The sequence below is a fragment of the Schistosoma haematobium genome, chromosome 2, assembly GCF_000699445.3.
Source record: "Schistosoma haematobium chromosome 2, whole genome shotgun sequence".
In the NCBI taxonomy this organism is placed as follows: domain Eukaryota; kingdom Metazoa; phylum Platyhelminthes; class Trematoda; order Strigeidida; family Schistosomatidae; genus Schistosoma; species Schistosoma haematobium.
Genome location: NC_067197.1, coordinates 14,377,563 through 14,404,920, shown reverse-complemented (window position 1 = coordinate 14,404,920; position 27,358 = coordinate 14,377,563). Strand labels below are relative to the sequence as shown.

The window sequence follows — 27,358 nt, the reverse complement described above, 5'->3', positions numbered from 1 at the left end:
ACTTTATCGGACGACTAAGTTTAAAAGTAGGATTGTCGAAGCGACGGCTGCATTCCTACAACTGAAGAACATATGGAGCTCGAAACAACTGTCTGCAAGCCAACATTAAAGTCAGTATCTTTAATACGAACGTCGAAACAGTCTCACTGTATGGAGCTGAAACTCGGAAAACTATTGCAACCACCATCAGGTAGGTACAAGTATTTATAAGAAGTTGTCTACGCAAGATACTCAATATCCGTTAACCGGATTTCATCAGCAACTGCCTACTGTGTAAGAGAACAAACCAGTTTCCATCTGAAGAGAAAATTTGGAAAAGACGTTGAAGGTATATAGAAAATACATTGGTGAAATCACCAAACCGCATCATGAGGCAAGCTCTTACTTGAAAACCTGAAGAGAAACGAAAGAGAGGAAGACCAAATAACACACTGCACCAAGAATTGGAAGCAGGCATGAAAAGGATGAATAGCAACTGGGAAGGACTGGAAAGGATTACCCAGCACAGAGTTGGATGGAGAATTCTAATGATCGGCCTATGCTCCTCCATGAGGGGTAACAGGAGTAAGTAAGTTTAAAATTACTCGCTTTCTTCACAATCCCGGATAGCTTAAAATATCAAAACGTAATCTTAAATTCTATCTTAATCCAGTCGACATGAACTAATATCCTACTTCCCATACCATAATTATTCCCACCTAAGCGTATGGTTCCAATTTCAGTACTTTTATTTGTACTTAGTCTATTTATTATAAAAACCTAGACGTTTGTGTTAAGTATTCAATTCTGAGAGGAAATAAACCCCTTTTTTTCTAGTCTGTCATTTAATTTGCATTAAATTAATTTTTTTGGTCAATAAAACGTTGAATTTTTTAATAGTTGAATTCATGAGTCAATTGAAACTAGACCACCATGGATAACCTGGAAGTACTGAACAATCGTTTCGTCCTAGTATGGTACTCCTCAGCAGTGAGCATTCACGATCCTACCTCACGAGTTTATTTATTTTATATCAAGATAATCTATAAAATGAACATCTCAAATAACAGATCAAAACAATCATTTAAAGCCTTTTCTTATCTAAAATAAAAACAATGTTAGTTACAACTAAATTAGTTTGAAAATAGTTTTGTTTTTGTCTTAGTTACGCACTTAAAATAAAGAACCGTTTTATTTAATTGGAAAGTATTATAATTTTATGTCCGGCTTTTTATCACGTTATTTATCCACCCATCAAAATACGACTTATACAATCTTAGCACTATGTCAAACCAATGACGTTCAACCGGTATGAGCAGTCTAGCGTCCTTATTGGTCCTATGTCCTCCTAGCCCGTCCGCTTGAGTCCAGAATTCAATACCAGCTTCTGCAATATGAATCGAATAATTTATTTCAAACATACTCGGTTTATATATCAACCAGACAGACCACAACGTACCATAAAATAGAAAATAAAATTTGTACAATATTTGTCCAAATGTGGCTGTGAACGTGGGAGGAAGTAGTCAATAAACTGAACATAGCTTAGGGACCGTAAATCGTACAATAATAAATTATAGGTCAAAATAAAGCTTATAATAAGAGGAATATAAATATATGTAATCTAATTATTGAATAGTTGCACCATAAGAATAATATTAGTCAATTAATGTCTTAGGAGTTACTCGTGTTTTAATTTTCGCTGGGATATAACGGAAAGATGATAATTTCATATTGATTTGATCAAAAGGTAAGAATTAAATACAAACAATTCATCGATTAACATGATTTCTACATTTTGAAATGAGAGAATATTTTATTTTCTCAAGTATTTTGATTACTGATTTTTAGTGTATTCAGAGTTGGATGAGTTCTGTTATTAAATTTCTCTATTAAAAGGACTTACATTTTACTGATTGTCTTTAATTAATATAATAAGACTTATTTTCATAACATTTCAGGTTTCGGTGAGTCTTAAATCACGGATATTGACTTTGATATATTGATTTTTACTACAGTTATTGGTCCTTTTAAAGATTAACAGTTGATCATCTATTTCTAAATGTAGTTAATTTACATGTTTGTAAAAATGATGAAAATCTATAAGAGGTTTCATTGCTCATCTGATTTCATTTGTTTTAGATCCCTGTTAGTTATGTATGCTTCATAGGTTAATCTTGTTGTGTAATCAACTTCATAGAGCAATGCAATATTAAATATCTGATATGAAATGTTTTAGGAATATATGTATTTCAGATACTGTAACCAGAGGGCCAAACTTGTAAGGTTCGAAATGTGTAGGAACTGTGGGTTGTAAAGATCAACGTGATGATCGATTATGTGATGTGTAAACTTGATTTTGTCAGTAAGTGATTGAGTGAATTTTTTATTCGGTTTAAACTGTTCAAAGTGTTAATGAAATAAGATTAAAAAACGAATGAGCGGTCACACTGACGTGAAAATAGTACATGGATAAATGTTCATAATCAGTTATCTAAATAAGTATAAAATATTTAAAAGAATTAAAATGACTCTTTTGATCATGACATGAGTGTCCTGTTTTATATTTGTTGGACACATGTCCGTAAGGTTGCAGCTCATCAGTTTTCAGTGTTCAATATGGGCTTCACTTTTTCGTTTATTTAGTGAGTGTACTGGACTTAAGTGCATAATTTTCACTAAGGATTTCGTTTCTAGCCTTGAATTTTGCTTCATTTTCTTTTCAGCAAGTCGGGATTTACTATAGTGAGATGCTCATAGAAGACATATTTAGATAAATTTAGGTGATTAAAATGAAATCCTCTGAAAAACTGTGCTTTTAAATGCAGAACTCATTTTTTAAACAAAGAGGGAAATGTTCAAAAATGCTTTATATTGTATTTTTATTCGACATTGAAAAAGGCTGGTTATCGTCTCACTATGAACCCGAATATCAAGTAATTATTTAAAATCTAGGAGGGTATTTTAGCTTTAGTACATCCTTGATCTGTCTACCCACTAATGAATTCTTTACATACAGAGAGAAAATCGTCTTGATCTAAATTTCTCAGTACAACCTTAAGACTTGTAAAGTATGAGTTCGAGAAAGAATGAACGGGCTTGAGGATAGAGAGAACTGTTATCTGATTTATTCCTGATTCAAACTATTTCAAAAACGTATATAAATACATAAATTACAAAAAACAAGAAAAGTAAAATTATATCTAAACTAGAATATTAGAGTAGAAAAATGGAATACAAGGGTTACGATTATATTGAATTAGCCCCCAAAGCCCTGGTATGGCCGAGAGTGGGGTGGGCACGCCCTCCCTCTCGAAATGTTCTCACACGGTCACACGTATACAGCCTCTGCCAGGAAAGTCCTACTCACTGCCTTCTCGTGGCGGGGGTGTTGTTTACGAAAGTGAGAGGACGAAAAGCGAATGTCCGGCGCTTTAATCGGATCCCAAACCAATGGTGCACATGGGCTACAGTATCCTGAGGGAACAAATGGCGTATGAACCAATCGTCGGTCACCGGCTATCGTGGGGCTGCCTCTCCTCACGATGCTCCACTGCATTGTGGATCAGACCTCTAAGTCAAGGGCTCGGTGTGTGGCCCCATAAGAAAACCACCCGCTTCGGTCAGAGCACCCGGGCATTATCACAGCCCACACACAAATATGATGAAATGTCAATATTTATGGAAAATACTTGTTTTGCTTCGAATAGCAATCAAACGATTCACATTATTATTATTATTTACTGCGTCATTTGTTCACTCTCTTTTATTCCCACTCTGTGTATCCTTATTTTTCCACTTATACAGCAGCTCGCCTGTGGAGGAAACTCGACTCTATCTAAACGTTCTCGAGTCACTGCCTGGTTGAAAATTGTACGTTACCACCGAATACGAGGACTGAAGCAGTTTTTCTGAAACCACGTGCACCATTCAAACTGGCTGCCTTCAGCGTTCGCACACTTATGCAGGTCGGAAAACAGATAGGGCTGGCTATGTCTTTGGAAAGTCTTCATATCGATGTCTGCTGTCTATCCGAGGCCCATATTCAAGACTCTGGTGAAGTACTACAAATTCGCTCTCCATCTGTCACTTCAAAAAGCTTGTTTTACGTGCGCTTATCCGGGGACCCTGTGGCATCTTCGTCTGATCTTGCTGGCGTTGGTGTCTCACTAAGCGCTAGAGCTGAGGCAGCACTAATCGATTGAATCCCCATTAACAGTCGGTTATGTGCTGTTAGACTAGAAAGTTCCATCAAAGTGAGAAGAAATCGGCGTGAGAAACGATGTCTTTTCGTCATCTCCGCCTATGCCCCGACATATTGCAGCCCGGATGCAATCAAGGATGAGTTTTACTACCAGTTATCAGTTCTTCTCCAGAAAGTGCGTTCGACAGATATTGTAGTACTAGCCGGAGACTTGAATGCCCAGATCGGGTGTCTAGGCACAGAAGAGAATCGTTTAGGTAGCCGATGGGAACTTGTTGGTCGCATGACAGATAACGGGGACCGTCTACTGCAGCTGTGCACAGACCACAACCTGTTTCTGGCTAGCACTAACTTTCGGCACGGTCATCGCCGATGTGCCAACTGGCGTCCTCCCTCTACATCCCAAGCCTGGACTCAGATTGATCACATCGCGATCAGCTACCGCTGGCGTGGTTATGTACAAGACTGCCGCTCCTTTTGGAGTACCTATCTGGACTCTGACCATGCTTTGGTCTGCGCCAATCTTACCTTACTTTTCAGTGGACAACGAAGTGACCGCCACCAACGGATTGATGTTAGCAAGCTGGTTGCAACTTCTGTTGCTAGTAAGTATCAAACTCAGCTAGGTTCAAGGCTAGCTACCACTCCACCGAAAAGTATAGATGAGCATTGGTTGCAAGGGCATCACGCCATCGAAATGGCGAGTAAAGTCGCTTGTGGCTTCGCGAAACGTCCCGCTTTTAAGCACTGGGTTTCTTCTGGTTCCTTACAACTCTTCGAAGTCCGTCAGTCTACTCTGGGTGACCATTAGTTCGATCACAAAGGAAGGCTGTTACGTAATGAAATCGGGCAAAGCTTGCGTAAGGACTGAGAAGCCTGGTGGTCGGAGCGTGCTGACGAGTTGGAAGTAGCAGCTGCATCTGGTAACTGCCGGAAGCTCTTCTAACTCATCTGAGCCAGTGGCAGCAAGAAGTTTAGTGTGAGCGAATCAATCTGTGAAGATGACGGGATGCCAATCAATAAAATCTACTGACATCTTGGACGATGAGCAGAGCGCAACTGGTCTGCTGCCTCGGCAACATCGATCAAACTGTACTGCCCTACCATGGCCTGTGACGACTGATCCACCAAATGAGGCAGAAGTCCGCAAGGAACTCCAACTCTTGAAGCGCAACAGATTACCGGGCCCGAATGACTTACCTCTGGCCCTTTTTAAAGATGGTGGTGACTTTCTGACTAAGGAACTGACGACGTTGTTTACAAAGGTGTGAGAGCTAGAGAGTGTACCAACGCCATGGAATGAGTCGACAGTTGTCCCTATCTTTAAAAAGGGTTCACGTCGTTCCTGCAACAACTATCGGGGGATAAGTCTACTTCCGATTGCGTCCAAGCTATTGGCTTCCATCATACTTCGTAGGTTGTTCAAAACCCGAGAAGGATTGACTCGCGAGAAGCACGCTGGTTTTTGTTCTGGTCGAGGACGTATTGATCATATCTTCACCCTCCATTAAATGTTAGAACCCTATCATACATATCACGAGCTAATGATCGTAGTGTTTCTTGACATTAGGGCTGCCTTCGATTCGTTGGACATGACTGTTCTCTGAGATTGTCTGTTGAAGAAGGGTGTGCCTGAGAAGTTTAACATCTTGGAAGCCTTATATACTAACACTTCAGGCAAAGTGATGGCATACAACCACCTCTCTACATTATTTTATTCAAGCAGTGGGGTTAGGAAGGATTGCCCAATCTCACCATTCCTCTTCAACTTTGCCGTCGATGATGTCCTGGAAACAGCCCTGATGGATGTAAGTAATGGTGGTGTGGATCTGTTGCCTGGAGAAAGACTTCTCGACCTTGAGTATGCGGACGATATTGTCTTACTGTACGATAATGCCCAAGGCATGCAATCCGCACTTAGTCAGTTGGCAATCAGTGTCCGTAGGTATGGTATGTGCTTTGCACCTTCGAAGTGCAAAGTACTTCTATAAGACTGGTAGGATTCCAATTCTGTACTCACCCTGGATGGTGAGCAGATAGAAGTAGTCGAGAAGTTCGTGTATCTAGGTAGCCGCACAAAAGCTGGCGGTGGCGTGAGTGACGAGATCAATGCACGTATAGTGAAAGCCAGAGCGGCTTATGCCAATCTGGGCCATCTTTGGCGCCTTCATGATGCTAGTCTGGCTGTAAAAGGTCGGATCTACAACGCGTCGGTGAGAGCAGTTTTGCCCTATGCTTGAGAAACCTTGGCACTCCGAGTTGAGGATGTTAGAAGACTCTCTGTGTTCGACCATCGTTGTCTCCGAAGGATTGCTGACATTCAGTGGCAACACCATGTCAGTAATGCAGAGGTTCAGCATCGTGTGTTCGGGCACACCGATGATAATTCAATTAGTGTCACCATCTTGAAACACCGACTTCGGTGGCCTGGACATGTTCTACGAATGTCGTCCCAGAGCATTCCACGTCGTGCATTATTTGCCGATTCTGGGACTGGTTGGAAAAAGCGGAGAGGTGGTCGGTGTATGACATGGTGTCGTGGTTTGGAAGAAAGCTGCATAGGGCTGGCTTGTGTTGGTCCTTCACGACTCCCTGACTGGGGTCCGAGAGATGGTGCTACACAGTGGCTAGAGACGTTATGAGATATGGCTCAGAATAGAAGCCAGTGGCGATCCTACTGTAACCTTCTTTTACTTCATAAAAAGTGGTTGTATCTACCTTAACTGAAGGAATTCTTCCTGGTTGTACCTTTCCGTTTCCCGCATTATTACCATTACTATTATTATTATTATTATTACTATTATTATTATTATTACGCCACCTTACACTAATCTGTGGTTGTTATTGTTCTTTTTCTTCTCTTCGAATTCACATTGTTTTGTGTGGCGCAAATATATTTGGTACTCTCTTGTATCAATATTTATGTGTTCAAATAAATAATAAGTAAATAAATAACTTCGGAATAGCAAAGAATATGACAGTAACTTATACATTAAACAAGACTTTATAATTCACATACTAAAATAGAGACAAAACTAAATGTTAGTTCTTTACAGATTAAGAATTAAGCAAGATAATATTTTAAGAAGTCAATTTCATTGTTTGTCACTGACTCTTTATTTCGTTATTAACATCAAGTCACTTCAGATTTTATGGATAATGGCTAACAAAAGTAGAAGGATAAATCCACAACTATATGTTAATTAATTATTCATATTTGACATCGAATAGTATCATTATGCTATACACTATATATTAACATGTTAATTTTGAGTTTCTATCACAATATTAAAATATAATTGGTGTTGCATGATCTTATTCATTATTCTACATTTAATTTTGATTACCCTTGAAGGTTTTATTAAAACGGAAGATAAAATTTTATACTCTGTAATATTGTCCAAAACAATAAGCCAAAGAAATTTTATCTTTTAATTATTGAAGGCCGTCAAAAATGACTTGTGATCAAAATAGGGTTTGTGGAGATTGTAATAATTTTAATAGTTGAATTCATGAGTTAATGTAAGCTAGATCACCATTTAAAACCTGAAAGCACTGAACAGCCGTTTCGTTCTAGTATGGTACTCCTCAGCAGTGCACATTCACCATCCTGCCCTCGGGACTCTAATCCAGGACCTATGGGTCTCGCGAATGAACACTTAACCACTAGACCACTGAGCAGGCATTCAATGCTATTGATGTTTAACTTCAACTATTTATTTATTTATTTAAAATAGTGTAGTCAAATTTCACATAACAACAAATCAAATCCTAATAGACATATAGTTATTCATTGACCTTTAATTTATCACATCTAAATACGTTTTGTATAGCTTTGAGTATGAGTTCACTCAAAAGAACTCGTTTAGTGAATACATTGTTTGTTTTCATTTAATAGTTTATACAAATGAATATCGAGTACTTTACCAAATTCCTTTAATCAGTTTTAATAAAAAATTAAAAAAAATTTTAAACATATTTTGATGGTTTATTTGAATATAATCTCATGATTAATAAATAAAATAACTTTGTCTAGGTCAATAGTCTTATTTACCATCAGAATATGATCGCTTATTTTTATGTTCAATCAATCATTAACAAATTGTAAATACTAACTCTTTGACTGTTAAACCCCTCTCTGACTATAATCATCATATACTCACTAGTGACGGTATCCAAGACGTATTTCCTGGAGTTCTAGTGATCAGTGGAGTTCAACCGGATCTGTCGTGAGATAATAACTCACTAAAGATAATGGTGGAAGGTGGTTCGATTTCGTGGATTGGTTGAAGTTAGACATTACCACGATTGGATACCGACCAGCTCAGTGGTTTGATGGTTAGGTGGTCGTATGCGAAACTAATAGATCCTGGATTGGAATCTCATGAGGTGGGATCGTGAATGCAGACTGCTGAGGAGTTCCATCGCAGAACGAAGCGGCGATCCAATGCTTCCAGGTTTTCTATGGTGGTCTGGCTTTCAATTGACTCATGAATTCAACTATTAGAAAAATTATACTTTATTATTAAGGTCATTGAGATAAATAGTTTATTAATAATAACATTTACACAGTACATCTTGAGGAGAACAAATTTTCATGTGCGTCCAGTGAATACCGATTCTATGGTAGTCATACTGATAGTAAGATTCTTCAAGGGTATTTATACAACATGAAAAATTAAGTAAACGTTATTTTAATATTGGCATCGAACTGAGTTAATAGTCGAAAAGATGAATAGGTTTATGATAAAAATTGGTATGAAAACTTTTTCGTAAAGTAAAATGATTAAAAAAAGTTAATATTAGATTGATATAAAACTCTGACAAGTTAAAAGAATTATTAATTGAAAAGTGACTATTCCCTTACTAATCCTAATTCATTTAAGTTTCAGAAATGCAATTAGATTAAATAATTATTATGTGATGGCTGAATAGACATTCAAGTTATAGAAAACAATTGGTCAGATCTTGGCGACTTCAAATAATAATATTTCAATCAAAGAAACGTTTTGTGGATACTATAGTAGTTGAATTCATGAGTCAATTGAAGCTAGACAGGAGGGATCGTGGATGCACGCTGCTGAGGAGTCCCATACTGGGACGATACGGCCGTCCAGTGCCTCCAGGTTTTCCATGGTTGTCTAGATTCAATTGACTGGTGTATTCAACTACTAAATAATAAGATTTGTCAGAATTACAAGTATTGTAGTCTCTGCAAAAAGTTAGATTTAAGTTAAATTTCCACTTTTTGCTTAGTAGCAATGAAAGTCATTGTACTTAAGCGGTATAAATCCATTTTAATAACTATGGTAATCTTCAAAGTCATTATAACTTAAAATAGGATTAATCGTGAGATATTTTGCATTTAGATTGTCACTGAGTTCTTTTTGTTGATAATTATTGGTAAGTACTGTAATAATTAAGGCTATACATTGTTTCCGTTTACTTATAACATGAAGCGGTAAATTGTTATCATTTTTATGTTCGTTTCAGACAAATATTCACTGATGTAATTAGGACGATATGATTTTATCAAAATAGAGATCAAATTATCATTTAATTAAACTGATCAAATTTGTTGTATAAGCAAAATGCTAAGTGCAATACGTAACATGGTAATAATTATGATTATATCAGTAATGGATAACAAGTTGAAACTCCATTTCTTGCTACGATTAAGGTGGCGAAAATAATAATATTCACACTTACATACAAAAAGAATCTTGCTTCGATATGTTATTGAAGCTTTTTACTATGTAGTACATAGTATTATAGCACCTCACACTTAAGTTTGTTTACGTTTAATCCTGTCAAGCCCTTCAACTAACTTAGCAAGCAGCGTTAAATAGTGACAATTTGTATATCATTATATTATTATTGATATCGTGTTTGTATGGTTGGTCACGTGTTACAGCTTAAACACATATATCCCTCTTACTAGCTCAAATATTAGTTGCTTACATTGTTCAATGAATCTTCGCTTTCTCATACATGTGAGATTGAGTCTTGTTAACTCGTTCATGTCTTAATGCGCCTCTACATTTGTTCGATATCATTATCATTTCTGTTCGAATTCGTTTTGTGTGTTTGTGACTTGGTAACCTAAGCTGTTTAATAATAAACTGTAGTTAACGCTTCTTATTATCTTCTGAAATTTATATATCGTTGAGATTGGTTTAATAACGGTTGTTAGGACAATTAACATGTTAAGCATAAGGAATTATCTTGATGATAATCCACTACAATCTTAATTAAAGTTAGAAGCAGAAAAATAGACAAAAAATTACTATTGGCAGTGTAACAAATTTTCTCTTTATCAACTAACCATTCAACTGTCAAAGTGATATTCACTTTCTACATTTTAACAAAATTCTTCGTGCATGTAATAATTAGTCGTTAATATATAATTACTCGATTAAGTTTAATCACATTATTTTCATGTTCGGTACATAACATACCTAGAAATTTGGTCACTTTTCCGTTCATTCAATGAATAATTGGTGCTTAGAGGAGAGTTTTCATTTTCCAGTCGTAACTTTGACTATATCTATATTCTCTATACAACCTGTCTGTGTGCGCTACACTCAATATCCCCATAACTCCAACCTCATTATTCACAGTTTATTATTTACAAAAATTCATTATTAATTATAATAAGGAGGCAGTTGATAGTTCTTTTACTAGTTTAAGACATTTAAACAGTACAGAATTTCAACTTTCTAAAAGTCGAAATCCAAAAAAATATTCACATCTCATAAAACAAACGAACTAGATTTGATGAGATATTTCTTTTTTACTATAGACTATACTACTTAATATACTATTGTCATGATCACTTGTTAAAATATAAAAAAATATATTAGATGAATAGTAATTTTTAAACAAATCTAAGCCATAAATAAAGTAATATATTTGTAATATCTTAATGAGTAGAAAAATGAGATTTTCTGACGTTTCGTCACTTAGTGTAAACTATTTCTTCAGTGAATAAATAACCAAAACCCTGGTAATGATATCTACAAAATTCCCGCCAGTTTTATTTTAAATTTTATTAGCATTTTTATTGGTTAACATTTCTAATAAATACATTACTAATAACATAGAATTATAGATCTTTGAATTGTTAGTTCAGTAAAACAAGAATGAAATCAATGATAATAATAATGATCATTATTTAGCTAAAATAATTAAAATTTTTATGATTTTTTTGTTTTTGAAAACTTATCCAAGTCTTAATAATTCATGATTTTTTTGATCGAATAATTTACGTATAAATGCCATATCACTATGAATTGATAAATCTTTCAAATCAGCACGTTTCGACATTCGTGGATGATGATGATTATAATAATAATCATAATAATTATTAGAACGATCATCAGAATATTGATTAAATTGATCTTTATTGAATTTATTATTAAATGTAAGATATTTATCAATTAAAGATTGAGATATAGGTAGTGATTTTGATGAAGGTACTAACAGTTTTGGAGATGATTCTGGTTCTGATTCTGATGATGAGACAGACGATGATGAGGTTGATAATGAAGGATACATAAAATTTCCATATGGGTTCATTTTAATTGTATAACAATAATAATAAGTTATATATAAACTAAGAATAATAAAATAACATACAAATTGATTCATTCTTTGAAAAAACCCGTACTAATAAAGTTTTATTCTATAAATGATATTTCAAAATTAGATATTAATCTGTAACAATGTATTTCAATATGTAAATTGGGTATTTATGAATAATAAATAACACTTAGTACCATTAAATACTATAGATTTAAAGGTAGATAAATAGATAGATAAATAGATAGGGGCAAAAAAAACTTGGAATGTTCATTCTTCACTCGTATAATTATGATTGGTAGATAAGTTTGAGTTGAATTTTAAAATTCCGATTAATTTGATTGGCTCATAATGATATGACAATAATAAATCGAGTTAAAAGATTATAAAACAATAAAAAATAAATCAGAATTGAAATATCATGGGAATAACAATTATAATCTTATAAAGATTAATAATGTAATTATGATACGTCTTGTCGATGAAACGCTATATACGATTTCTAAGCTATCTGGTAACCCGCAGACTAGAACTACACAGCGACTTAAACACCAGAGAGAAGACACAAGGATGAGAGAAAATACTTTATCCTAAGGTTCCTTTTTGTACAGAAAATCAAGGGTATTTATAGATGTTGACGTCTGTTAAATCAACATCATATTTCAGCCAATCCGTTAACGTCATATTATGCTACCGACCAATAGTAGCACGCCACGCCGGAATTCTCGAACGTTCCATCATACTCTGATTGGCTAGGACCCTTCGGCTCCTTTTGGGCCTCTGGGGGCTCTGTTGAAGTTCTCCGGAAGCCGACTAAACAAATTATTTTGATGAGGCTCGATCTACAAGGTAATATTAGTTTCATTCATTCTGTATTATAACTGGATGAATTGTTGTACATTAAGTTTATAGATTATTACCTACTTAATTACGCCTGTTACTCCTAATGGAGCATAGGCCGACGACCAGCATTCTTCAATCCACTCTGTCTTGGGCCTTTCTTTCCAGTTCTATCCAATTCTTGTTCATTTTTATCATGTCTGTCTCCATTTCCCGGCGTAATGTGTTCTTTAGTCTTCCTCTCCTCCTTTGGCCTTGAGGATTCCATGTGAGGGTTTGTCTTGTGACGCAGTTAGGTGCTTTCCTTTATAGATTATGCAATCATTTAAATAAGTTAACAAGAAGTAGTTTAACCGAACGAAAACTGCTCATAAAGCAAGAATTACTGACTTTAAATGTTCAATAAATGGATATGAGAATAATGAACTGACTAGTAAGGAAAAATCTGTTTTGTGTAGAAAAATAATAAAATTTTCGAAAGAAAAAAACTATTTGACATCAAATAAAACGTAAATGGTCATCATAGGATATTGATCTTGTAGATCATTGAACAGTTAACAGTGTTCAAACTGAATTATCAGGTTAACTTACTACCTGACATATCACTTAATAATAATTATACGTAGAGGTAATTAATTGACATTATCGTTTGACAAATGGATAATATCACGCAGCTGGTTCGCTTGTAGTGGCTTTGGTTTGTTGATCAATCACCCTTGTAACCGTTATTATATACATTTCAACGGTGTTTGGAATCAGAAGGCAATGATAAGCGGCAACTACAGTTTATTAGCAGATAGCGCAGACCAAAGTTATGGGCACTTAAAGCGAATTTGAAGCAGAGTGGTGATTATGGATATGCAAACAATTACACAGGCAAATTTATAGTCAAATTGCATAAGGGCACAGCAAGGCAAAGAGAAAGCTAATAATAGGATTTGAGTACATATATACATGGGGAGGAAAATGAATCATCGAGTGATATTTAAGCAATCAACATTTTAGCTAGAGTCTGTCATGTGATCAAGATACACATTTATACCGACAAGATAGTGATCATAATAGTACAAAGACATATGCGAATTGTTACTGTTCAAATAACATTGTCAGTTAGGTAACTTAATAAAAGTGTTTAACCAAATTTCACCATAAGTGAGGTTGGTTGTAGGATAGTTGCTACACACTTTCAAATCGGATTTACATAACCAGTATTTCAAAATATCAATTAGCAATTAATTCACGAGTTTAGTTAATTTATTTTTAGAAAAATTAACCCAGGTTAATCGAGATTTTTCATGATAGTCTAGCTCTAATTGACTCAAATTCAACTATTAAATAACCCATATATTTATATATTTACATATTTTTCTTAATAGATATTCAGATAAATTGGTCAATACTACTCAGTATTTTGGTAAAACTTATTTAACTTTCTCTATTTAAACATAATCTTCAGCTTGAACTTGGTTGATACTTTCTATCTTTTGAGGTTTATTTTAAAGAAACAATATAATACGTCAATAAAACATTTCCCATCATAAGTCAATAGAAGTTAAAATTCATTAACAATTAACTATAACTATTCAAGTTATCTATTCAACTATTTAGTTTGAAAATCCGTATTATTTCACTTAATTTACTATAATACTTTAAATACTTGAGATTATGAGTCGATTGAAGCTAGACCATCATAGAAAACCTGGAAGCACTAGACGACCGTTTCGTCCTATAGTGGGACTCTTCAGTAGTACACATCCACGATCCTGCCCAGAGGGATTTGAAAACATTTTTATGACTGGTAAAATAAGATTTGTTCACTTGACATAATGAAAAACTCATCTTTTTTCTTTGTATTTCAACAAAGATAACATGAAGTAAAATTTCTGTCATTTATTTTATTAATTCAAGACACCAACTAATAGATGAATACATTTGTTGTAAGTCTATTAAGAAGTAATGTAAAATAAAAATAGACTTTAATGATGTAATATAATCAATGAAATACATTTTGCTAAATGTAATTACTTGATCAGAATGAAATTTGGAAAGTTTAATCTAATCAACTTGATCACTGTTTTGTTTGTTTGATTGACTATAAAGTAGTTTATTCTTGTCATTTGATGTAAATTTTTAAATGAATGAAATCTTTTGTTGCTTATATGATTGAATAATATTAGTTTCGCTTACATTCAACGATGAATCTTTAGATTACTTCTTAACTCCAAATGATTCAAAACCCAATTATATTGGTAATCTTGAATGGAGATCAAAATTTAAGTAGAACTGTTTTGACGTTTGTATTAAAGATTCTGACTTAGATATTAGTTGACAGTTGTTTTGGGTTTCACATGTTCTTCAACTGTAGGAATGCTGCCCTTACTTTGACAATTCTTGACTTTACATTTGCATCAGATCCTTCTTGTTTGTCGATAATACTGCCCAGGCACGTGAAACTTTCCATCTCTTCCAGAGTTTCTCCATCAAGTGTGATTGTATTGGTATCCTCCATGTTATACTTGAGGGTCTTGCATTTTCATTTGTGCATGTTGAGGTCTACTGATGCAGAGGATACTGCTACACTGTTTATCTTGACCTTCATTTGTTGATGTTTATGGGATAGAAGAGCTAGGTCATCTACGAAGTCCAAATTGTCTAGTTGCATGCAAACTGTTCCTTTTATCCCGTGCTTCCCTTGATATATGGTGGTCTTCAGATCTAGTCATCTATCAGAAGAAAGAGGAACGGAGAGAGAACGCAGCCTTGTCTAACTCCGGTCTTTACTTGGGATGTGTCTGTTAGCTGTCCTCCATTCACGACTTTGCACTGTAGTCCACCATATGAATTCCGTATGATATTGACGATCTTCTTGGGTACACCATAGTGTCCTCAAAGGTTCAAAAATGTTCTCCTATTCACACTATAAAACGCCTTCTCGTAGTCAAAAAAATCGCTGTATAGTGACGAATTCCACTCAGTCAATTTCCTAACAATAATCTGTAGTGTTACGATTTAGTCTGTGCACGACCGATCTTTACGGAATCCGGCTTGTTGATGTCGAAGTTGGACGTCTACTTAATCCTTCATCCGGTTCAATAACACTCTGTTGAGATGACTCTGTGGCTGAATTCTCACACTTATCCAGATCTCTTTTTTGATATCTTGATGAAACTCTCTTCTTTCCAGTCTGTCGGCACCTGTTTTTCCTCCCAAATCCTTCTGAATAGAACGTAGAGCATGTTTGCAGTTACTTCTATATTTGAATTCAGTGCTTCAGCTGGTATATTTTCAGGTCCTACTGCTTTCCCACTCTTGATTTATCAGATGGCCATCCTGACGTATTCGATCGTTGGTGGAGTGAATGTCTGTGTGTGCTGCTTTGATGTCCGATGGGATTAGTGGAGTTGGCCCATTCAAGAGTTCCCCAAGTCCTTCTCCCCATCTGTTTCTCTGTTATTGAATCTCATTGATCGGCACGCCTTCTTTGTCCTTGACCGGTCTCTCTGGTTTACTATATTTCCTTGTCAGTTTCTTCGTTATATCGAATAGTTATCTCGTATTTCCTTCTCTTACTGCGTTTACTGCTGTCGTTGGCAGGTTTTCTACGTATTTCTTCTTGTCAGCTCTAATGCCCTTGTTTACTTGCTTGTTTGCTTCTATGTATTCAGCTTGTGTCTTGTCTTTCTCTGCTCGTGTTCGGCTGTTGTTAATTGCTGTCTTCTTGTTCTTTCGCTCTTGAATCTTGCCCAGGGTTTCGATAGTTATCCATTCCTTATAATGATGCTTCTTAGGGCCTAGAATCTCCTGATACGTTGAAGTAAAGATACTGTAGTAAAATAGTATAAATCCATTTTTTATCATCAGCCACTTTTAACTTGAAGCATTTATACCACCTATTCGAAAAAAATAGTATGCCTAAGTTAATCACTTTTGTTGAGAATACTGATCAAAATATGATGTCATATAGACCAGTCCTAAGGAAATATTTTATGCTCAACACATTCATTCTCAAAGCTCTATCACTATTATCTAAGTTTGTGCAAGATTATACATTTTATCACTGACGAGATCTAGGTTGATGAAAAGATCTACATGCGAGAGATACGTCTTAAAAGAGTTGAATATAAATGTTAAATTCTTTAGGGACGTAATTATGGTCTAGCTAATCACAATGATGTATAATAAATAGTCCTGACTAATATCAGTTGACGCAGTCACTGAAGTATTAATTAGTCATGTGTGACCTGTGGGTTAATTATAGTCAAACACCAGTCAGAATGCCAATTTTCAAAACTGATGACAGATAAAGATTTTATTGATACATCTGTGACCAGATTAGAAAACTGTACTTTTCCCTGTTTGTAAACTGAAATTATGTATCATTTGCACTAATGTTACATCCTGTTTTGTATCAACATCAAATGGTTATTTTATATCAGGTTTCACAACTGTAAAAAAGTTGGGATAACTGGAAATAACTTGACATAAAAGAGAACAATAAGTGTTAATAGATCAACTTCAAATACTTTAAGCAATTGCAGTTAAATTGCCTAAATACCAAGGCTATAATTTATGAACAAACCAATCATGTGTAAGATTACAGGTCTTAGATTTTAGCACGAAATTCATTCACCCAATTGGTTGAATTAAGTCTTGTCATTATAGCTAATGTCACTTTGTGATAAAAACCCTAAATCTAATTTCTAACCCTAACCATCAACTGTAAATCATAATCCTTATTCTTCAAACTGATTTATAACCCTCATTTAGCCCTAATAAGTAGATGAACACTCTTAAGATCATCTTAACGTCGCTCAAAGATCGTCCATAAATTATAATCTCACTGACTAAACTATTAGTTCAATTTAAGAATTTGAACTTAATTTTCTTAATAAGTTTAATAATAAAAAGAATGCCTTGAAATGTGATCGACTTGTTGTAACTTGTGACTGCAGACTAGAGCGCAGCGTATTATCGATCGGACCAGGCGCGTAAAACACGTAAGAACGGCCTAGAGTTCTGATTGGTCTCGCTTCGCTGTCTAGCCCAGCCAGTTGAGTCCAGAACGCAAGTCTCAGTCTCTAAGATATGAATCATTATATTTCAAGCATACTGAGTTTGTATACCAAACAAACCGGCCACAACGTACCAATAAAATATAAACAACATTTGTTCAGGAATTAGCCAGATGTGGCTGTGAATGAGGGAGGTAGCGATTAACAGACAGGGAATAGTTCATGAATGGTAAACCGTATAATAATAGTTCATAGGTCAAATCAAAGCTTATAATAAGAGCGACATGAATATGAACAGTTTAGTTCCATAACAATTATACGATAAAAATATACTCATAATATTGGTCCATAAATGAATCCCAAAAATTACCATTCATTATTCTCATCGAGATACAACACAACTAATATTATTACTTTAATTGTTACCTTTAATTTAAACTACATATTACACTGATGGATTAAATCTAACCAATTCATTGTTCAGTTTGATAAATGACATATCTTATTAACTTCAATAACATATTATTGAATACATTCAAGCATATATTACAATATAATCTTTATCTTAAATCTATACTAAGATTTATGGCATATTTATCTTTTTTAACATTATGAAAACAAATTAGTAATTATGTAGAAGTGTATTTTATCCTTCAATGAATATAAAAATAAATTTTTTTTGAAAATAACAGGTAACTAATTCCAATATTGATATATCTGTCATATATGAACATAAAAATAACAATAGAGAAAGTAATAAAACTTCTACCCTTTTTTTTCTTGTTAAAAAGAGGTAGAATTTGAATATGAAATATGATCAACTGATATTACTTCTCTAGTTGTTACCTTTAAATCTTTCTTTCCACGAACTAATTCTTTTTTTCCTGTACTGTTAGTGTTCGTGTGACTATCATAACCAATGGTTAGAGACTCTATGTGACATGGCTCAGAATCGATCACAATGGCGTAGGTATATACACTCTTTGTCTTCCCTTAAACTATGAGATTAAAATCACTTCATACCTTTCTTTCTACGAACTAATTCTTTCTTCCTGTACTATATCCTTATTGTAATCTTCCTTTTATATATTACCACCTCTGAATTAACTAATTTTATGAATCCGATGCTCGTCTTGCTGTGTTAATGAGGTATGGTAACTTGGACCAACGCATATATGTGCCTGATTTTACGTTGTAGCTGACTGACCTCTTTTATTGTGCATTTCTTAACGCAATTTTTTTTCCAAAACAAAATAGTTATAAGTTTCTTTTTATTTAGATTGACAAAGAATATTAAAGATTCCAGTAAATAGTATTAATTTAATTTGGAAATATTCACATATGATATAATGATTGTATTGAGACAGCCTATTGTAGTTTACTGGTTGAATATTATCTGAATTAAGAGTATGTAAAGAGAAAATATCAATGTTTTAAAAGCTAATCTTTATCAATCAGTCATAAACAGTATAAGCGTTTTCAGAAATGTGTCTTACTAAAAACTGTTGCATTTCAAATTAGCACACTTAAAGAGGGAATTGTTTAGATAAAATAGAAATGAGTAAGAATAGTATTTTCAACGGTAACCAAGAATAAATTATAGAAAATACAGTTCGAAATAAAAATTGAGATAAAATAATGTTCAAATTCAGGGTAAAACAGTAGATAAAAACAACTATATAGCTGTACCATTGTGGCCTGTTTCGAATCATAGCTTTTTAAGTCTGAGGTTATAGATTATGGTTACCCATTTTATTCCGATCGAGTATTACGTACCTCTTGATATAATTTAGTACAGCAGTTATTCACTTCATTTACTCGTTTTCATCGGCTCCTATACCAACATACTTTGTGGTTTGTAGTAGAAAGTGACTGATAAAATGTAGCACATACATAATTAACCTTAGCTGACGAAAGTACATAGCCCTACCAACCGTTTTATCATCTTTAAATATTAACCTTTAACTAACCTCACCATTACTTTCTGATAATTTTATTATATTTGTAGTAGTTCTAAGGGATATACAATATAATAATACAGCTTCAAAGTAAGTATTCATGGATTTATCTCTAAACGGATGGTCATAAATTCATATCTCAAAGATATTTTCACTTAGCTATGAATGAATGAATTAGCAATTAACTATTCTATAGGTACAATACTGGTGTTAATCATACGTGCTTTTAACTAGGATGCCTTAAAATGCTTCTGTAAAAATATTTAAATAGGTTAGTAAAACTTTTCCAATCTTTGAGTTTATTTTATGAGAGAATACGATTATATGATAATTAATGATTAACATCAGTATGATAGCAGCTAAAAATCCTCAATAATTCAGACCGGAGGGACATTTTATATTAAGGAAATAAAAGCTTTAAATATAATGATTTTTTTATACTGAAAAAATGAACGTGGATGCCAGCCTCGTGGTCTACAGTTTAAGCATTAGTGGAAGATACCGAAGGTCTTCAGTTTAATTATCGGATGCGGGTTCGTGGGTGTGTATTGCTGAAAAGTCTCGTACTAGGACGAAACGGCTGTCTAGTGCTTGTAGGTTTTAATTGGTGATCTAGCTGAGATGCGTTCTTGGTTTAGACTGTGAAAATTTACTATTCCCATAAAATTCCCCCTAATAATTTATTTTTCAAGTAGCATTATCTTAAATTCATTAGATAATCATCTTTTTAAATTACTGATGTATTAGTGTGGTGATCAATAACATTATGATAACAAAAATACAGCACACTAATCAGTCAGTTATAATCAATCGGTGAGTTACTGTTTAATTTTCAGTTTTATATATTTCATAGATCTTGGTTTATCATTGAAACCTGATCACAGAAACTATTTTAAACATGTATAACAGCCAATAAAACACATAAGAAAACGAAATTTTTAAATTAATAGATTTTTTTCATATCAAATGAAAGTCCCTAAAGAAATTTACTTTCATGTAAATAATGGTACTTATATTTGTTGCGTACAAATAACCATGAAATCATAAATTATTCTTTTGACTTATTGTTTAATTATGCCTCAGTCAAATCGTCATTGTAATAAAGATATATTTGAGGCATAAATAAATCTTCAATATCTTGTATTTCTTCCCTAATATTATTCTCCTCAAGATTTTTCTCCATATCTAGTACAACACCATTATACTTCCATGTATACGAGGCAGCGTGTGAATTAAATTTTAAGTAACGAACAAGAATATCTGTAATAGTCTCCTCAACGCATACCTAATCGACAGAATAAAAAAAATAATAGATTTAAAATAAGAAAATGTACAGATTTTTAGAAAAATACATTTCCGAATCTCCCATTTTTAAAGCATCGGCATAACAGAAGGTCTATGGAGTAGCAAAAATAAGATGTTCTTTGAAGTAAACAGCTTGATTAACAAAATTTTATCGTTTAGTTAGAAAAACAAAAATAGTTTAACATTTTACATTGTAGGTAAAGTCGACGAATATTTTACAGGTAACATGACTCAATCAACAGGTCGTTATATTTTTATTGTAAACAAATTTTAATTTTATCACCAAAGAGATAATTTACAGAGTAAATTAGATATGTTTTAAACGGACGCTAACAATTGGATTCAGGATCTATGTTTAATCCTATTTGGAACTAGTCAGACTGATGTACCTAAATCTCAGTGTTAATTTTCGCAGTAAGAATTGAATCTAGTACCTGTTACCTCAAATGCTAAAACATTATGAACTAAGCTTTGGATTCGCAAGCCAAATTATTTAATAGATATTGTTATTGCTTGCATTGTGACTTAGAAGCGGGAACAGTGGTATGTATAAAACTGAGAGTCGCTGTGGTTTAATGCAACGGAGACCAACACTATTGGCAGATGAAGATTTTTCTAATCATCCAATACCAAAAGTATTCCTCCTTCATGAGAACAAAATACACTCTCTTACATGCAGGTTTACCTGCATTAGTTATCAATTGACGAAAGTCGTAGTGAGTTGAAACAACAAAGTTTACACTGAATTGATACAAATGATATGTTTTATTGAACAGATGGGACGAAATGTTGTACTGAAATAATAAAAAATGAAATGTTATATAAACAGATGTTATAGCGGTACGTTAAATTATTTACACTGCCTCACGTATGACCCCTTCTCAATAGGTATTATCTTTTTGAAATTAAATGGTTCCTACGTTTTCGGTTTCGCCTCACTGGACAACATTTCACAACGTATGACTTAACTGAATGGACGTCTATATAATATTTTTGTTCTTTTGACTAATTATATTTTGAATAGCAATTAGCGGCGGAATGAGAACCATCGGTCATAAAACAAATCCTAAATACTAACGTTGAAACAATAAAAACCCCTATGTTTATTAAGATATCGTACCAGATGAAAATCTTGGTGTTTATCACGCCCAACAGCCTATTGGACGATTCTATAGGGTTCGAGACAATAATTATCGATGTTGAATAAACTCGGTTTCCACTTTTGTTTGTCTCTCTAGTGGACATCGATTTTACATCGGAAATATTTTTGAGAATGTGAATCAAACGATATTTTGAACCTATTTTCTTCTTAAAAAACTGGAATTTATCAAGCAGTGATTGACGTTTGTGTATCCCGTGAAGAAAAGTAGTTATCCTACTTCTAATTTTTGACGATGCTATACTTTTATTTTGACACAAAAACAAATATCCAGAGGAGTTTAATGAACTAACTATCTTCTTGTATTATTGTGTTTAATAAGTCACTGAATTCGGCGCTAGAGGTATTTCACATTTGATCAAATGGCCGAGATAGTAATATATTTTTGACTAAAGGCATAATTATAATAGTTTACAAAAAAGAAAACAAACCTCAATTTCGTGTTGAAGTAGCGCAAGTGTATTGAAAATACGTACAAACCTTGTCTTCTTAGTTAAATATCCAACAATCAGTCTCTCATCTTTCCACCAAGGTATACCGAAATCTGTAGCCCAATCTGTCGTTGGATAAGGTGGTGGTATGTGAACAAATCGACCAAAGGGGGTGTAAGGTACGTAACAGTTCGTAACTGGATCAATGTGATGTCGAACGTCACCAGTTTTTGCATCAAACCAGTGCGATATGTCTCTACCAGCTTCGTTTAAGATTGGCTGGAGAAGTATGCTACCTAAAATGAATACAATAAATTGAGTTTCAAATCGATCGAGACTAGTCAGTATGAATAGCTTCAATAACATTTGACAGTACTTTCACTCTACCCAACCTTTTAATTCGTGTGATTTCATGAGACGCATTAAAACACCATCCAGTTAGTCACTTAAAAACACGTCACAATCACAAAAATATTGAGATTCAGTCTGTTGATTGTCTTTAAATGTACATGTAATTCAGTATAATCGTTTTTTCTTAATTTTTTTCAGTATTCGTTTCACTGCAACTGGGTTTCGCCTAATCTTTGTCAGTCATTCTTGGGTGACGATCGAAAATTGCTAGAATACTGTATTTTTAGAACGGAAAATAGCTTTCAGCTTGATCAAATCCGGCCTCACTTAAAACTAATCTAGGACTGTTTGTGTATTCATTTTTACCAAAGCAAACCAAAAAGAGGAAATAAAGACGGATGTAAGGCAAATAAACAAATATTCCCAAGGAAAATAAGGAGTAACGCGTCAAAAAGTCCGATCCCTTGCCTGCCGAGGGCAAATAGTCGGACATATCCTCCTTCTGCCGCCATGTGTTTGAAGTGACTGAATTTACATCAGTGTCTAATTTTCGCATAAATGTACACCGGATTGTCTACTTTCCTAGACATAACTGGACTGTATTCCACACTTAGTTATAACTAGTGGATGCCCCATAGCGCAGCAGTAACTTTTTAAATCAGTCAGATTCACATCTATTCCTCAGACTGTTGTGATAAATAATGAACCCACCAACCATTCTGAAGTAATTAAGTGAAGCTTCATTCAATTCTATTATTGATCGTCAAATTTATAACGTCACTTATCACCATTAGTTGCAAACAATTCAAAAAGAAATTCATCTGTTTTTCATGAGAAATAACAATACGACAAAGAATATATCACGAACAAGTGTCAGGTACATTTCAGTCATTTTGATCAAAAGCTTAAATTCTTTGGGTCAGATATTGCAGAACATAAGATTGTGTTGAATGTTCTAAGTATCTATTACCATTATGAAGGCTAAAATAACTATCAAACCGGAAATATATATGATATAACTGTTCCCAGAAAAGACGAATGTAATTCGGTTATGGCTGACTACTTTGGGGCAGTTTTCACTCAGGAACCTCCTCTAGAGACAGAACCAGACCTAATTACAGAGTCAACAAACCAGCTGCTCACCGTGGACTTCGACTAAAACGATGTGCTTAAGGCTCTTAGCACCCTAAACATGGAGAAGTCAACAGGACCAGATGAACTACACCCTAAAATCTTGAGACATATTGCCGAATATATCGCAGCCCCACTGACTGTGATATTCAAAATGTCACTTGACCAAGGTGTGTTACCTATGGACTGGAAGGACGCAATCGTCACTCCTATACATAAAACAGGTCTACGACAAGTTCCATCAAATTACAGACCCGTAAGCCTCACCAGTGTTGTAATTAAAATACTGGAAAGAATAATCAAACGGACCATAACAGCATTTATGGAAACCAATAACTTGCTGAACATGGCACAACATGGTTTTAGAAAGGGTCTATCCTGTACAACGAACCTCCTTATAGCTAGGGAGCTCTGGATTAATGCGCTAGACAACGGAAAATCAGTGGATGTTGTCTACATAGACTTCAGTAAGGCTTTTGACAAGGTGCCAACTAATAGACTGCTATTGAAGTTGGCAAACCTTGGTATTGCCGGACCTCTTTTAAAATGGATTAAGGATCTCCTAGTAGGTCGTAGGCAAAAAGTAAGAATAAATTCCAAGTGCTCCATCTGGAGACCAGTACTTAGTGGAGTACCCCAAGGTTCCGTCTTAGGTCCTTTACTTTTTATAATGTACGTTAATGATCTTACAAGTATAGTACAGTCTCCAATGTTATTGTACGCTAACGATGTAAAAATTTGGCGAGTAATAACTGGAGACAAAGACGCATTTACTCTTCAGGCGGACTTAAATAATATGATGAACTGGTCTAAAGAGTGGCTAATGCCTATCAACTCGGAAAAGTGTGTCTACATGCACTTGGGGGATTCAAAGGTTAAAACGTACAACATAGGGGATGTGTCATTACCCGTAGTCCGGTCTCATAAGGACCTAGGGGTGACAGTGAGCAATGATCTTAAGACGACGGCCCATTGCCAGGAGGTCGCAGTTAAGGGGTTTCGAACCCTCTGGGCTTTAAAAAGGACATTCACTAAGCTTGATACTACCATGTTCACCACATTATACACATCCTTAGTGAGAACAAAGTTAGAGAACTGTGTTCAGGCTGCAAGCCCCTGTTTAAAAGGTGACTCAGACATACTAGAAAAGGTACAGAGGGCAGCTACCCTTGCAATTCCGAAACTCCGGGGTTTATCATATAAAGAGCGGCTTGAAAAACTGAACCTCTTTACTCTGTCCTATCGCAGACTAAGGGGAGATCTAATATTGATGTACAAAATACTGAGAAATGATTTCGGACCTAACTTATCCTCTCTCTCTTTCTTCCCACTAGATCGGGACACCTCAGAGGACATAGCAGGCGAGTAGAAAAGCCAAGAACGAACAAAATATCCGTGGCATACAGGTTTTCACACCGAGTCATCAATACTTGGAACCTGCTGCCTGAAGCAGTGGTGTCCGCACCTTCAATTGACTCTTTCAAGAGAAGACTGGACACTCACAGAAGCATACTAGAAAAGGAATAACATAGGCGGTAGGCCTTCTGTCCTTACTACACAAATCTGAAATCTGATATTGATGAATATATACGCGATTTAAGTAGAATCGATACAGTCAACAATATTCACCCTTGTTCTGTGCGCATATTGGTGTGAGATCCCAAACATGTCCAAGAAACGAGACCCAACAGTCTTCGGGTGAATTATGTGCTAAAACCTCGTTTGGTGTAAAGTAGCGACTTTTCATTTCCCACTCTCAATATTTCCATAGCTATATATATACATTTAGTCCATTTAAAGTAACACTACTTGACATACGATTCTCAGTCACAAATATTTGCAGTAATCAATCATTGTCCAGCACAATTATCTCACGAAATGAATTCACAACTCCTATTTCAAGGTATACAACATAACTTACATATGAATAGCGGAAAGCTCAGTTGTAGTTAATTAGAAGCATACAAAGGCAGATAAACATTTTAATGCTTTAAACTAAAATATATTTACATAGTGGCAGACAGTGTCTCACTCTTCTGGATGTCTTCATTTGCAAAGGCTTGATTTTACATAAGATATACTGGTAACGTCAGAATTGGACAATACTGGTTAAGAGTAACTTTCTGCAATTCCACCTGAGGATGTGGAATAAGATACTAACATTTCTGAGTTAAGGTACGTTCGACTTTTGCATGTCGCCGATGAATATATAATTTATAAGCTGGTCATCATGCAGAGGAGAAGCCTATGACGTCATGGATGTACCGTGATCTGATGATGCTTGGTGGTGTCCTTTAGAATAATTTTTGTTTATCTCACCGCTTAATGTATACAGAACCATGTATTTTAAGGAGTTATTTACTACTACGTGCTAGGTTTTGTACTTTTCCAGTTTTATGTTGTCTGCTGTTCACTCAGGTCTACTTTCACTTTGTTATGAGTTGTCATTTTTAACTTAGTTCATCTTAGTTCGGTAATATATGTCAATATGATGAGACATTTGCATCGTTTGATTACCTTAATGACAATAAAGGACGGGAATGGTGCTGGATCGCAGCCCACGTCAGAATCTAACCTAATCATCGATGCGTAATCTGGCTTGTCATTTCGTGATAAGCAGGTAAGGCAATTACTTTGATGATTAACTATGACAGGAAGAATAATGCGAAATTTATATATTAAGGAACACCTCGGAAATACAGAGTAGAACCACTGCAGCTTGGGCCGACTTATGGCTTTCTACACAATAGTCCGTGTTTATTATTCTTGATCATGACAAGGTTCGATAAAATGTTCAACTCTTAGCCGTCTAAGGTAGAGACGATTCTGGTCGGTGTACATTTCGTCTGAGGCTTAAGATGTTTCACTGAACCTATATCATCCCATGTACGCGTAGTGAAAAACTCGAACTATGGATTTGGCAGTGGCAAAAACGTGAAACATGAAAAGATGGACTGATCTTTCTGGTAATAACGTGCTGTGGCTTCTTTAACGAATGTATAGAACAAACGTGACAGTACTAAAGGAATGCGTTAGTTAAAACAGGTTAAAGCAATATGGAGTGCAAGCACGGCTGACGAGGGCCAGTCCATGACGTTCAATCGACTAATTAACCTCAGTCATCTCTAATCTTTACGATTGCACGGTGGTCATTGATCTGTTGTGCAAGGTAGGATCGGTTCGGCTTGACGATTGATTATGTTAGGGTTCAGTAGCGTTTCACTGAACCAACATGTACGTTTGATTCGACACCGAATTCGCCGGAAGTAGTCGCACCAGGTAGGTCACTAACAGATCTATGCGAATCCTCCACGCAGAGAAATTTGAGTGATAAATTTAACGGAAGCCTCATCAACTGAAAACAACGATTAATGACAGACTTAAGAGATATGAATTTATCGACATGC

The 27,358-nt window shown here is 34.9% G+C and overlaps 2 protein-coding genes across 3 annotated transcripts; both read right to left on the bottom strand.

Annotated features, from left to right (window-relative positions):
• Positions 1-11,217: 11,217 nt before the first annotated feature.
• On the bottom strand, positions 11,218-11,761 carry MS3_00006271 (uncharacterized protein; the record flags this gene model as incomplete). The annotated part of the gene is made up of 1 exon (XM_012944120.2): positions 11,218-11,761. The coding sequence occupies one exon, from the start codon at positions 11,759-11,761 to the stop codon at positions 11,405-11,407; it is 357 nt and encodes a 118-aa protein (XP_012799574.1). The 3' UTR covers positions 11,218-11,404.
• An 8,604-nt stretch (positions 11,762-20,365) lies between these two features.
• Positions 20,366-25,716, bottom strand: CYB5D1_1 (Cytochrome b5 domain-containing protein 1; the record flags this gene model as incomplete). 2 transcript variants are annotated; one of them, XM_051214402.1, is made up of 4 exons in its annotated part: positions 20,366-20,859; positions 22,332-22,427; positions 22,470-22,765; positions 25,581-25,716. In XM_051214402.1, 3 exons carry the CDS (start codon positions 25,696-25,698, stop codon positions 22,353-22,355), a joined length of 489 nt encoding a protein of 162 aa, XP_051067570.1. In that variant the 3' UTR covers positions 20,366-20,859; positions 22,332-22,352. The 2 variants fall into 2 exon arrangements, with proteins under 2 accessions (XP_051067570.1, XP_012799575.1); XM_012944121.3 differs by lacking the exon at positions 22,332-22,427 and having other exon boundaries at positions 25,581-25,698.
• Positions 25,717-27,358: the final 1,642 nt, after the last annotated feature.